General features: G+C 39.1%; 3 protein-coding genes across 5 annotated transcripts; 1 reads left to right on the forward strand and 2 right to left on the reverse strand.

Moving 5' to 3' along the window:
- The first annotated feature begins 548 nt into the window (after positions 1–548).
- ttc8 (tetratricopeptide repeat domain 8) lies at positions 549–6,879 on the forward strand. Of its 2 annotated transcripts, XM_086273912.1 has the most exons (15): positions 549–783; positions 1,073–1,096; positions 1,268–1,388; positions 1,492–1,555; positions 1,650–1,809; positions 1,995–2,084; positions 2,173–2,217; positions 2,309–2,394; positions 2,495–2,582; positions 2,679–2,789; positions 4,661–4,800; positions 4,903–5,077; positions 5,208–5,330; positions 5,885–5,968; positions 6,059–6,879. In XM_086273912.1, the coding sequence occupies exons 1-15, from the start codon at positions 670–672 to the stop codon at positions 6,173–6,175; spliced, it is 1,542 nt and encodes a 513-aa protein (XP_086130038.1). In that variant the 5' UTR covers positions 549–669; the 3' UTR covers positions 6,176–6,879. The 2 variants fall into 2 exon arrangements, with proteins under 2 accessions (XP_086130038.1, XP_086130039.1); XM_086273913.1 differs by lacking the exon at positions 1,073–1,096 and having other exon boundaries at positions 550–783.
- On the reverse strand, positions 6,277–10,671 carry LOC147307366 (uncharacterized). Its single transcript, XM_086273914.1, has 6 exons — positions 10,492–10,671; positions 10,178–10,294; positions 8,664–8,915; positions 8,416–8,579; positions 8,146–8,282; positions 6,277–7,079 (listed from the first exon to the last, which is right to left on the reverse strand). Exons 1-6 carry the CDS (start codon positions 10,607–10,609, stop codon positions 6,914–6,916), a joined length of 954 nt encoding a protein of 317 aa, XP_086130040.1. The 5' UTR covers positions 10,610–10,671; the 3' UTR covers positions 6,277–6,913.
- A 139-nt stretch (positions 10,672–10,810) lies between these two features.
- On the reverse strand, positions 10,811–14,021 carry LOC147307367 (uncharacterized). 2 transcript variants are annotated; one of them, XM_086273917.1, is made up of 6 exons: positions 13,858–14,021; positions 13,453–13,554; positions 12,247–12,504; positions 11,980–12,143; positions 11,325–11,461; positions 10,811–11,238 (listed from the first exon to the last, which is right to left on the reverse strand). In XM_086273917.1, exons 1-6 carry the CDS (start codon positions 13,931–13,933, stop codon positions 11,067–11,069), a joined length of 909 nt encoding a protein of 302 aa, XP_086130043.1. In that variant the 5' UTR covers positions 13,934–14,021; the 3' UTR covers positions 10,811–11,066. The 2 variants fall into 2 exon arrangements, with proteins under 2 accessions (XP_086130043.1, XP_086130042.1); XM_086273916.1 differs by having other exon boundaries at positions 13,453–13,566; positions 13,858–14,019.
- Positions 14,022–14,130: the final 109 nt, after the last annotated feature.

Here is a 14,130-nt window from a genome sequence, read left to right on the forward strand (position 1 = left end):
CTGTACTGTTATTCCACAAGCACCGCCTACAAAGATGACGGAGGAGTCCGTTACCCAATCAGATGCTTTGACTTACTCAGGAGGAAAAAGCAGGAGAGGACAACTCCGTCATGACCAAGAAGCAAGCAGTCCGGGTGCTAGACCCTATTTCTGGATATTTTTTATTTAATGTCAGCATTTGTGCTTTTAATGTGTTCTTTTCAACAATATAATTAAAAAAATACCAAAAGCAAGTAATTGAAATTTTAATTGTTTAAAAATGATGTATTACTTAGTCCATTCAAGTATTCAAAGTGTTTATTTAAGTGTGGCGTGTTTCATGACTTATATAAAGAGTTATGAGTAAGAAAGTTCTTTACTCACCTAAATTAACTGCTTCCACAGATTTATATTTTTATTTATTTTATTTGATCTATATTTCTTGTAAATCAAATTTGAATTAATGAATTAATTTAAAAAAGAACAGTGATGTCCCATGAATTTAATTTAATTTAACTTTCTTTTATTTTATTCAGTTCTTTTGAGGAAATTGCGGCAGTGAAGGACCGCCCTCCTAGGCTGTTGCCGAGCGACAGAGGAAGCCTCGGTCTCGCCTTCAAGTCAGCTTCTCTTAGCAGCTTGCTAACTGACTTTTAGATCTACGCTATTTCTCCCTGATTAGCAAAAGCAATGGAAGTGACGATGGACCCATTGTTTCTGGCGTGGAGCTATTTCAGGAGGCGGAAACTCCAACAATGTTCTGATATTTGTACGAAAATATTACAAGACAACCCATACGACCAGGTACTGTGGTGAAGTTAGCAGGGTTAGCCTAGCTTGCTAACGATGGACAGCTGGACAACCTGCTGCATAATCCCGATTAGTCGAGTCTGTGTTGTTTATATCTCACTAACGTAGCATTTCATCATACTTATTCAGTTTATTATAAACTTAGTAGCTGTTGCTATACGCTACTTTTCTTTTCAAGTCTCATTTCTATCGTGTCTTATGTTCGTTCTGCTTCCTTCCCATTTATTCACATTTTTCTTAAATCTCTTTACTCTCTCGCTAACTGTCTGCACTCTATCTTAAGGACTCATCTTTGCTAATCTCAGAGGTAACCATGACTGCACATGTCTCTGTTTTCCATCTCATTTTGTTCTTTTTTATGGATAATTTGTGTTGTAGCTCCAGACTGTTTTATGCCTTCTTCTACATAAATGTGAAATATTTCACATGACTAAAACTTGCTTGTGTGTGTGTGTGCGCGCGCGTACTTGCGTCATAGGCTGCATGGAGCTTGAAAACCCGTGCTCTTACAGAGATGGTTTACATAGATGAAATCGAGGTTGACCAGGAGGGGATTGCTGAGATGATGCTGGATGAAAGCTCTATTGCTCAAGTTGCACGTAAGTTTAAGCATTTGCTCCAAATTCCACAATTCATTAAATTAATAATTTGAACATTTTCTTAATTAGTATTTTTTTTTTTATAACACTTGATCTCTGCAAGGACCTGGTACATCACTAAGACTTCCTGGAACATGTCATGGTGGAGGTCCCACACCAGCTGTCAGGTAGGTTTTTCAAGACAACGAAAACAAAAAACCAAACTGATGAAGCTTTCGTGATTAATCTCTAATCAGATATATTTTATTTCCTGAAATCTAGGCCCATGACACAATCAGGACGCCCTATAACAGGATTTGTGAGACCCAGCACACAGTCCGGGCGCCCTGGGACAATGGAGCAGGCCATCAAAACCCCACGTACTGCAAGCACAGCTCGTCCTGTCACCGCTTCTTCTGGTAGATTCATTCGTCTGGGGACAGTGAGTATTCCTACTAAAGGCCATGTTTGACACATGCCTGTTTCTATTGCATTTTCTCAAGTTAATTTATGCAGCAGACAATATATTAATGTAAGACTGATAGCAACAGTCATTTTATTATTTATTATGTTACACTGAAAGCCTGAAATTCTTAGCATGACCTATTTCTTTTATTGTTTTTCTAGGCTTCAATGCTAACAAATCCCGAAGGACCATTTATAAACTTGTCTAGACTAAATCTGGCCAAGTATTCCCAAAAACCCAATTTATCCAGGGTAAGACTCAAACTGTGACTTCCAGACATTTATCAGTTGTTTTCTATTGTGTTTTTCCTGCATGTGAAGCAATCTTCTTTCTCCACAGACATTATTTGAGTACATCTTCCATCATGAAAATGATGTGAAAAATGTAAGCGATACACAAATCTGCAGTGTAAAGAAAACTACCACACATTAGATGACAGGACTGTATGTAAAGAAATATTATATTCCTTGTACAGGCTTTGGATTTAGCTGCTCAAGCTACTGAACATGCACAGTTCAAAGACTGGTGGTGGAAAGTTCAGCTGGGAAAATGCTACTACAGGCAAGTAACACACCATCCTTCATATTATTCAACTGCAATGTTTGATTAAATTAACATTTATGTATATGAAATTATGTAATGTCTGTTTCTCTCCTCTTAGGCTTGGTTTATATAGAGAAGCAGAAAAACAGTTTCGATCAGCTCTCAACCACCAAGAGATGGTAGATACGTATCTCTATCTCGCAAAGGTAGTGATTATTGCCAAGGGTTTGTACATTTTAAGGTTCTCTCTCTAAAGCAATGTTTTTCTTGAAATCACTATTCTTGTTTTCATTTTCCTTTAGGTTTATCAGCGTATGGATCAGCCAATAACGGCTCTCAGTCTTTTCAAGCAAGGCCTGGATCACTTCCCTGGAGAGGTTACCCTTCTAACAGGAATAGCTCGTATCCATGAGGTACAGTATGCCATCATCATCTCGAATATAGTCAGTTTTTTATTTAATTGCATTGTCGAATATCACATAACCACTCCTTATCAGGCACTTTAACACAATTCAGACAAGTTCTAGCTGCCTGTGGTTCATTTCAAAAGCTCTTTTCCAGTAGACAGAGTGTCTCTTAGAAGTGTTTTCGGGTTTCAGAGTGGCTCTTTAGCTTGTTTGGCACTCTCAGCTGGATCCAAAAGATGTAGTTTCTTCACAGTTATTTTCCTTTTAGATGGTTTTGTGTGGTTTTCCTTTCAGAAGAAATTGTTCAGTTTTACATCATCACAAATTTGATCCTCCTCAGTCAGGGACGCTGATGTGTTCTGGTATATTAAAATTAAATTAAATTTGTTGTTTTTTGTGCCGTCAAGTCAAGTGGAATGTTTTTATGATGTATCCCAAAGTGCTTAACAGCTAAAAGAATAAATGTCATAAAATAATAAGACAATAAAACTGCTTAAATAAAGAAAACAAAATGCCATCCATCCATCCATCCATCCATCTTCATCCGCTTTGTCCGGGGCCGGGTCGCGGGGGCAGCAGCCTAAGCAAAGAGGCCCAGACCTCCCTCTCCCCAGCCACCTCCTCCAGCTTATCCGGGGGAATACCAAGGCGTTCCCAGGCCAGCCGAGATATATAATCTCTCCAGCGTGTCCTGGGTCTGCCCCGGGGCCTCCTCCCGGTGGGACATGCCTGGAACACCTCGCCCAGGAGGCGCCCAGGGGGCATCCTTGTCAGATGCCCGAACCACCTCAGCTGGCTCCTTTCGATGTGGAGCAGCAGCTGCTCTACTCTGAGCCCCTCCCGGATGGCCGAACTTCTCACCCTATCTCTAAAGGAGAGGCCAGCCACCCTTCGGAGGAAGCTCATTTCTGCCGCTTGTATCTGCGATCTCGTTCTTTCGGTCACTACCCACAGCTCGTGGCCATAGGTGAGGGTAGGGACGTAGATCGACCGGTAAATTGAGAGCTTCGCTTTTACACTCAGCTCCCTCTTCACCACGACGGACCGGTGCAGCGTCCGCATTACTGCAGCTGCAGCCCCAATCAAAACAAACAAAAAACAAAATGAAAAAACAAAAACAGTAAAAGCACAATTCAAAGTAATCAGGACTTAGTCTGGTGTAATAACCAAAGACCGTTTTCAAAAATGTCTAATGCCCCTGATGTAAATAGGCAGTTTGCTCCACAATGTAGGAGAAGGTACATTTAAGTTTCTGATTTCCTCTTTGTTTTAATCTGGACCACAGGACAGTCAAAAGCCTCTGCTCAGCAGACCTGCTCAATGAGAGAGCTAAGGAGGTGCCAACCCCTGCAATCACTTAAAATCAAAGAAAAAAAAATTAAAACTTACTGACAACCAATAAAGGAAGCTAATATGAGTGATGTGTGGTCTTGCTTACACTTGCCAGTTAAGAGCTGGCCAGCTTTAGTTGGCCAAGCAGTGACAGGCTGACACCTGAAAGCAGACTGTTAATGGTCAAGTCTGGACGAAATTAAGGAATGAGTAACATTTTCAAAGTCACTGAAGTGGAGAAATGCAAGCAGTCATAGTTAAAGGAAGCCAGCTTTAACAACAGCTTCACTCCCAGCTTCTTTGCAATATTAACCTTAGTACTTGAATTGCTGAGGTTAAAGACAAAAGGGCTTTCAGTTACACTAATAGTGTTTGGTTGACACAAAATCTTAACGACTTGCCTCCAAGCTATTTGGGAACCACTGGACTAATGTAAACTTTCCACCATAGCTGCATGGAGTATAACCTTAACAGTTGCATGAATCATTAAAGATATCCATCCATCCGTCCATTCATTAATTGTCTCTAAAATGGTATTTTGACAGGAGATGAACAACATTTCATCAGCGACAGAGTACTATAAAGACGTCCTGAAGCAGGACAACACTCACGTGGAGGCCATAGCCTGCATAGGCAGCAATCACTTCTATACAGATCAGCCTGAGATTGCTCTGCGCTTCTATAGGTCAGACAAACTTTCTGTACAATTTGTGTAATGTGTTGTTACAATTTATCTGATGAGATTTTATTTACCATCTGTGATTTAATATGTTTCACCCATTGCTAGACGGCTGCTCCAGATGGGAGTGTATAATTGCCAACTGTACAACAACCTGGGCCTGTGCTGTTTCTACGCCCAGCAGTACGATATGACTCTGTCCTCGTTTGAGAGGGCTCTGGCCCTGGTGGCCAATGATGAAGAGCAGGCTGATGTCTGGTACAACATAGGACACGTGGCTGTTGTGAGTTAACAGAAAATTACTTAATATGTTTCACTTCCATATATGGTTCACAGTTAACATAATTTGACACTTAGTTAATTGAAATGACAACCTTACATTGTATAATTTAGAATATGCTCTGTGTTTACAGGGAATAGGGGACTTGACTCTGGCCTATCAGTGCTTTAAACTGACTTTGGCATTTAATAATGACCATGCTGAAGCTTATAACAACCTGGCTGTGCTGGAGCTGCGAAAAGGTCACATTGAACAGGTAAAGACATAGTTTTGAATCATTGTCTTTGTTAAGCTGCTAAAATATGAGTAATGAAATCATAATGGTGATCCTTTCGACCTCTAATGTGATATAACACAGCCCATTATAAGAAAATCACTAAAATGTAGTTATTAGCGTCATATAAACTGTAATCCAGCTCATATTATCAAAAGATATCTCTCAAATTATACTTGCGTAATATAAATCCAATATTCAGTAAGCCCCTGTTACTCCAACAAAGAGCTAGGCAATAAAGCAATTTAGCAATAATAGCTTGATATGAGACAAAGCGTCATGAGATATATGGGATTTTATTTTTCCAGTAGCAGGAGGAGCATGAGCAATCCACCTGCTTAACACTTCTGCTGCCAACATGATTTAAAAGGTTAAATTTTCAGGGTTTTCCAGCTTTTTTCATAGTGATAATGATGATGGCAACGTGATGTAAGGATTGCTCCAATTAAAGAAAATAAAACTTTAAATCTGTAAACACTGCATTTTCATATACATTTTCATGACAGGTGTTAATTGTTTCCCTGCCTTTAATCCAGTCTAAAGGCTTCCTTCAGACTGCTGCATCACTGGCCCCCCATATGTACGAGCCACACTTCAATCTCTCCATTCTCTCTGAAAAGGTAATTTATCGCTATCAAGGTCCAACCAAATCATGCAGTGCAATTAAAAGTGACAAAGTGTGATCTTTACATCTTCTTGCCTGTGTCCAGCTTGGGGACCTTCAGAGCAGCTACAGTGCAGCCCAAAAATCTGAGGACGCTTTCCCAGAACACGTCGACACTCAGCAGCTTCTCAAGCAACTTCGACAGCACTTTGCAGTGCTGTGAGGGACCACAGCACTGCAAACGACCGGGTTTTCTTTTAACCCAGTCTTTAAAAAAGTCATAATTTGGTAGGTTAGTCTTGGAAATGGACAAAGTGGGATTAGTTTTGGCTTGTGTGTATTTATTAACTGCCAGTTTATTAGATACATCTACAATTGAAGCTCTTTAGCAAAATGAGTGGTGACCCTTTGAAGTGTTAATTGTTAACTGTAATTCTACACTTCAGTGTTGAAAAGTGATGTGATTGTCCTTATTTGATTCCAGCTTGAGCTGTTGTAGACTTATTGTTGTGTACAGAATAAGCTCATTGGTTTCTTTGATTTTTTCACTGTTCTCTGTAAAACTCTATTTCAGTAGAGTTTCAAAAGGCTGTAGTTGATGCAACGCTAGGTCTAAAATGTCTAGGTCAAGTGTTTCAGTCATAGCCCATTAAATGGTAAATGTTTGGGCTCTAACTAACATGACCTATAGAGGGCATGTAAAGGTTTTCCTGAAACACTGGCATGTTAGTGTACAAATCTGTACAGTGGTAAAATATGTGTACATAGTAAAGGTAAAGGTTTTATTTGTAACAGTTACAGAATTTGCATACATTTTGTAGATGCCTTTATAACTCAGATGTATTTTTCTTATTTTAATCTTCTTGGACATTTTGTAGTCTCTTGCAAAAGACATGACAATAAAGAAAAAAAAAAGTTCAGAAGACACGTCCATGCCTTAAAGCCAGACTTGACTCTCTGTTTAAACATTTAAGCTAGAGCTAAAAGGTCTTGGTGTCCTCTCACAAATCCATTTCAGGTTCCAGTTGCATGGAGCATCGTTCCATGAATGAAAGGGGTTTTCTCTGGGATACATAGCAGCACAGTCTTCATTGTTTTGGTTGTTAGGCTCTCCAATATCCCAGTACCTGAAACAAGAGATGGGTAACTTTGCTTAGTTTTTTTATGTGTGCTCTGACAGAGATATATGGGAAATTACCATATACTTAAATTAATAAACTGACATATACTTAAATTACGTTATCACAAGTGGATAATGGTTACAGGGCATTTAGAAAGAATTTATATCGCTTGTCTTGTTCCACATTTTGTCACATTACATTACTTTATTCCAAACTGGATTTGATTCATTTTTCACTTCAAAGTTTTACACAACAGCCTATAATTACAAAGTCAGAAAGATTTGCTTGAAATTCTTGCAAACGCATTAAAAGCAAAAAACAAAAATACAACATGTACATAAGTATTCGGAGCCCTTGCTCAGTACTCAATACTTTGTTGAAGCACCTTTTGCCACCTTTAGGGTTGTTGTCCTGTTGGAAGATGGACCCTCACCCCAGTCCCAGGTCCATAGTGCTCTGGAGCAAGTTATCATCAACTCGACCATGAGTAGTCTTGAGTAGTTCCTGCTGCTGAAAAACATCCCCACAGCATGATGCTGCTACCACCATGTTTCACTGTAGGAATAGAATTAGCTAGGTGCTGATCCTTGGCATTCAGCCCAAAGAGTTCAATCTTTGTTTCATCAGTCCAGAGCATTTTGCACATGACCTGAACAACTTTGAGAGTCGTTCTATTAGAGTGACCATCGAGTTCTCGCTGACTAAGGCACTTACACCCTGATTGCTCAGACTGGCTGGGCGTCCAGCTCCAGGAAAATTCCCGGTGATTTCAAACTTCTTACATCTACTGATGATGGAGCCATTATCGGGACTTTCAGGGGTGCAGAAATGTTTCTGTACCCTTTCCCAGATCTGTGCATTGATACAATCCTTACCACAATGAACTCCAATCAAAAACTAATAGAAACCTCTGACAAGTGATCAGTGGAAACACGATGCATCTGAGCTCAATTTTGAGTGCTATGGCAAAGGCTGTGAGTACTTATGTAAATGTTGATTTGGAAAAAAAAAATAGCAAGAAAACTTCTTTCACTTTGTCATTATGGATTAAGATTTTTAGGAGAATTTATACCCCTCTTCCACCCTTGTCCCATCCAACCATGTCCAACTTCCTTCCACATCTGCATCTCTCAGTCCAATCCAGAATCCACTGTGGGCAAGCGATCTCGAGGGGTCTCGAGACATTTTTACAATTTCAGCAAGGGCCATCTGACAATATAGGAAATACACATGTACGTGAAAACACACACAAACATTCATATATGCTAGTGCTGTTCATGAGAAGTGGAACTTGTAAGTTTGTCAGTAAGTTTCATTGTGTTGTTTAAATGTTGAGTCTTACATGTTCCTCTCTGCTGTTGATGACCAATAAGTCGCTTCCTTGCCTCTTGCAGAAATGTCTGGCATCCATCCACGATCTCCGTGAGAGTTCCTCAGATAAAGCGAAGAAGTAACACATGGAATTAATGACAGTCCAGCCTGGCAAACACTGTCTGCAGCCCTCTTCTGTCGACAAAAACCAAAAAAAAGGAATGACATAACAATTATAGAGCATTTATTAACATGATAAATAAAAAAAAAGCCTCTCACTGAGCATTGGCATGTGGGATTCCAACATCGCTATTTCCGTTTCAGTTCTGTCTATTAGTTTTTCGGTATCTTTTTTCCTTCTGTTCAGATGATCAAGCTCCCACTTGGTAATTTGCTGTGACTTGATCTCTTTCGCCACCTCCTGTTTGGCTTCAGTCTTGCTTTGGAGTGCAGCGTTGTAAGTAGCCTGCAATTTGGCAATCTCAGTGCTGATGTCTGTTACTAAATGGTTCCCATAAGTAAGTCTGTAGTCTGAAAGTAGAGAAAAGGAAGACTTTAAAAACTGTACAATTTTTACGGTGTTGGTACAGCTGAAGAAAGAACTCTAACGGAAATAACAAAAGAGCAGTAGCAGACAAACCTCACTTAAAAATATTTATTTATTATCTAGAACACAGGCAGTTTTTAGGTCACAGCTAAGACAGTTTACACATTTTCCTTTTTTTAAATTGTCCCATAATTAAATAACATAGTGAATAGCTCTTTAGTATAGTTGTTAATACATTTGCCTAACAACTAAAAGATCCCAGTTCAAGATTGGAAACAAAAATCCTGGTTAAATATGCCACGTTTGCTGATCCACCTGCTCTGGTGACCCTTTCTAAACAAAGAAGTAACAGGTATTTACAACTGAGTCATCAGCTTGTTGGTCCTCTTATATGGATAAATTATGTAACAGAAATACTGCAATTAAATTAAAACTCAAATTAGTCTGGCATTTGGCATGAGTGATCTGTAGTAATCTAATATTAGCCAATAAAGTGGGCAAAACCTGATATAATAGTCACTGATGCAAAAGCATATAACCATTTTTATAAATTAACATATTTATTAATCAAATAATCAAGCGCTCCTCATATTTTGTAGCTTAAATCATGTATAGAAAGTTTTCTGTGTTTGCAACCAGGTGAAAAAAACGCGTCAACTAATATGTTTTTCTAAGGGAATACAAACTCTGAATTTCCCTGATGCTACTTTAGTGACCGTTATTTAAGGTACATTTGTAATGTTAGTAATTAAACCTGCATTTTCTGTTTTGTTTTTTGATCACTTGGGGGCAGCAGAAACAAACGTTTTAGAAAGCTGACACAAAACAACCTTATACAGTTTATGAAAAAAAGACTGGGCTTTATTATTTTGGTTTCCATGAATTTGAGGGGATAACATCCGGTTTCATAGATGCTAATGTTTCTTCTGTATTCACCTGCTAACTTTAGCTACTCTTTAGTGGCAGGCAGGTAGTGAAACAGTATTTATTGGAGACTTTTCAGTAAAATTAGCGGCCTATTGAGGACACGAACACAGGTGAATAAGCAGTGAAGCTACAGGGTGGAAAACCAAACCAGGGAGTTAAAACTAGATAAAAAGAGTCAGGTGAGAATAAATCAAATCCCTTTTTGTTGACCTCGATTTTCCCACAAGAGATGATTATTTTCCCTCCTGTTGAACCTTTTTTTTAAGATTTAAAAAATTTCTCAATATAACAAAAACTGCAGCTTGCAGTAATCACTTACAATAGACTCCCAGGCCAATATCAACTGCCAGCAGAAAGGCAGCGAGCACTGCCAGGCTCACTGCAAGCACTTTGTAACGATTTAAACAGGATCCAGGCCCCATTGTGGACAGGGACACTACACAGATAAGTGGTGGATAAATATCAGAGCCATGCACAATACAGCAACATCAAAATAACACCCAAGTGGTGGGCGAAAATGTGGATGTGTAATCACAAGTTATAAAAAGTGCTGTGAAGAGCAAAGCTAGTTTCTGGCAGAGAAGAAACATTAAACATATTTCCTTAATCATCATTCATCTTCTTGTCATTTACCTTGTTGCCTCTCCTGGTTCAAGTTGAAAGAGTGGTCATCTTCACTAATGTCCTCAGGATAAGTCAGTTTGTTATAAGTACTCTCAAAAAAGCCAGCATTATTTCCGTTGTCCTCCATTTTAATCGACGAGATGAGAAGAGTGCAGCAAGATCACCCGAGAAAGAGAGAGTATTTGTTAGGACATTGCCCTGCGGGTGTTTGCGCATGTGTGTGTGTGTAACATTGCAAACAGAAAATCAAGTTTACTTGTTAACCATTTACAGGAGGTAAAGGAACAGCAGAGTTTTCAGATCATCTAAACAAGATTAGGATCAGAAATATTCTTTAAGGATGAATTTTTATTTTATCAAGTTAAGCATTAAACATCTTAAAATCATTACAGACCAGATACTGCAGACATTTTTCCCCCATATACAACTGAATATGCTGAGTTTTGTCAAAATACTTTAAAAACAAAAAAACCGAAAACGTGTCACTTACAGTAGTGTATAACACGATTTTTCACATGTCAAGTTACAGCTAATTTATTTGAGAGATTTTATGACATTATTGCTATTATTATTTTGAAACATCATCATTGAGGTCCCCTTGTGGTTTGCTTTGGCTCCATCTCGCAGATCCAGTTCAGCTGTTTGCTGCTACATTCTACATTGTACCACGTCTTCACATTATCGGTAAAGAAAAGAAAAGCAGCACAGTTCTTCTTCTCCTCACCAGAGCTGTCGGGCTGCCCACTTCTCCAGTACCTTGAGTAAAGCACAATCGCTTAGAGAGGAACTTGTTTTCAGTACATTTGTCAGTAATGAATCATAGCGCTTCACGAGTCGCTTACATTGAATCCACCTCGGTCACATTGTTAACCCAGACCCACGTTCCCTCTGTCACCACATCAGTGAGGCCGACCCAGTATCCATTCTGCCACCATACGCCAGAGCTGCTCACTTTTTGAAAGTTGTCGGTTATGAGGAGCTATGAGAAAGCAGACATTCAATTTGATTTTTAAATGATGACTAATAAGTATGGTGTGATCAAACAGAATTTAAAAGCCCTTTCGTTTAGGCATAGCTGAGCAATGCTATCATGAATATAAAACATTTGCTCCCCGTGGTTAGCCTTTATCAAGATGTCACATATTTGCTCTAAGAAGTTAGACGAGTACTATTTTTCTTACTTTGCCAGTTTAAAGTAAGTTCAGTGTAATTAAATCCCACCCACACAGACCCACACACGAGCAGAGATGGTAAAGTTTTTGAGTGTAAAGCTCTTAATAACGTACAAGTTAATGAGTAATTGCCAAAATTAAACGTATATTATTGTGACTTTACTTTTTTATGCACCAAGATTATGAAATTGAAATGAATCTTAATCATTAACAGAAGATAACTTTCTCACACATGGTGGGCTCGAATTTCTTGGCATTTTAAAACCAGACACAGAGGCCTACAAAATAAACTATTTAAGCAGAAAAGACTTCGTTTCTGACCAACCTGCTCCTCCAAGTTATTGATGACAAGCAAGTCACCGCCCTGATTAATGCAGTATTGTCTGCTCTCCGTCCAGTTCTTTCTGGAGTTTATTTCATGGTGAGAAAAATAATAACAGGATGTTTTAAGAAGGAGCCATCCTGTTGGGCATCTGCCGCAGGTTTCCTCTGTTCCAAGAGAGATCGAACAACCATTTACTATCTCACAATAAGCCGTGCAGATTCACAGCATGCTGCATGTTCACAAAGACGGGTTGGAGGCTGAACTTACCTAAGAGAGTTTTATTTGTCTGGAGATTTGATTTCGCTGCATTTAGTGTCTCAATTTGTCGCTGAAGCAAATCATTTTCGACCTTCAACTGCTTCACCTGGAGCTTTAGCTGCACGTGGTTGGTGCGCTCTTTCACCAGTTTTGCCTGGGCCTCCAGCCTCTCTTTGATGATACCACTGTGGTTGCGGAGATGGTTCATTTCAATCAACAAGGGTGAAACAGATGAATCTGAAACCTGAAAGTCTTTGGCTTTGACACCTGAAAGATAAGAAAGGAAAAGAGGGTCAATATAAAAGATTGCTCTAATCACAGTGATGTCAGCCATTGGTTTGTGATCTTCAGTTTTCCAGATGTCATGTTGGCTCCACATATTTGTTTCAAAGTAGATTTGTTAGCGTATTGCATCTATAGACAGTATGAGTGCTTGTCACAGACACAGATACCAGCTAATATATACAAATAACTATACAAAGAACTACATTCACCGAAAGGTCCAGTGACTGGAATTGAGCTCAGGTTGTTGACTATGGCTGAGTGAAAAACTTTGCCAGCAGATTGCTTTGATTACCTCTAATTTGTATGAAAGACACTATTGTACACACAAACAGTAACCATTTACTCTTCTAGGTGCAGTGTGCCAAAACGCAGAAACAGACGACATTTGCTTTCAAAGTAAAAGTTGTGCGGCAACTAACACATTTCTCCAGGCAGAAGTTTTGATTTGAAGGCAAACGATTTTCATTTAGTTGCACTTTTCACAGTTTAATACTGCTCGGTAAGTAATTAGTGAGGGTTAGCAGACAAGTTAGCATCTTCCATGCATACTACTAGCAAAACTTGCAACCATCTAGCGACCAAAGCAACTGCAAAGCAACACATACCTGTTTCATGATAGTGAAAATGGCATATACCAACATAAACCGCAAATGCTGTGCTTGTAATGTGTCCAAAATGAAACATTACAAATACAGTATTATTCTTGAGTGTGGCTCTGTGTCATTTGGCACACTGAAAACATTAAGAAACTCTGGTCTAGAAATAAACTCTAATCAATCAGATATTCATATATGTAAAAGTAAATTATATGAATTTCTGCAGTTTCATACCATCGTTCGTACTTGGTTCTACTACTTTGTGCGATTAATATCATACAGAACAAGGATTATACTTCAGATTAAGGAGTTTCTTATTGACTCTCATACTTACAATAGATCCCAGTGACAACAGCAGCTATCAGCAGAACAGCATTCAGCAGGCTCAGACTCAGTATAACCAGTCGGTGGTGTGGAAACGCAGGTCTGCTTCCATCTGCAAACAGACCTTGAAAATGTTCCTCTCAGTTAAAAATCCTAATAAAATATTTTGTCTTCAGTAAATCAAATAAATTTATAATGGGGACTTTCCTAATAGGTGACAGAGCAATCTGCTATGTGGTTTAGTTTTAAACAATGTAACACACTTATTACAAATGTTTTACATGTATCTGAAACCAAAATGAGTAAACGAGTGAAAGCTCCACGAGGTCAGATTTCACAAGGAGGGAGTAAAGCGGTGGTATAAAAAAAAGCAGAAAAGAAACTGCTCGGAATTTGATTGTAAAGTGAGCTGTACCTTGTCGAAATCTTTGACGGTGAGAGACTGAATGGCCATCTGTGCTGAAATCTTGAGAAATCTTTTCAAATGTCATCTTCTCCTCAGGCACCGACGGTAATTGTGAGTTCTTGACTGGTGCAGGTAGCGCTTATTGATCTGTTTGTCTCTCCTGGTTGTACCAGCGATAAGGTGTGTGTGTCTATGTGTGTGTGCGTTTGAACCCTGGTCTGCATGTTGAGGTAATGCCTTTTACAAGAATGAGATAATATCGCTCTAACGTTTGAAAAACAT

The sequence above is a fragment of the Aulonocara sp. 'chitande type north' Nkhata Bay genome, linkage group LG19 (assembly GCF_057382095.1).
Source record: "Aulonocara sp. 'chitande type north' Nkhata Bay isolate Kocher_YH1m ecotype deep benthic linkage group LG19, A_spYH_male_GT1.1, whole genome shotgun sequence".
Classification (NCBI taxonomy): domain Eukaryota; kingdom Metazoa; phylum Chordata; class Actinopteri; order Cichliformes; family Cichlidae; genus Aulonocara; species Aulonocara sp. 'chitande type north' Nkhata Bay.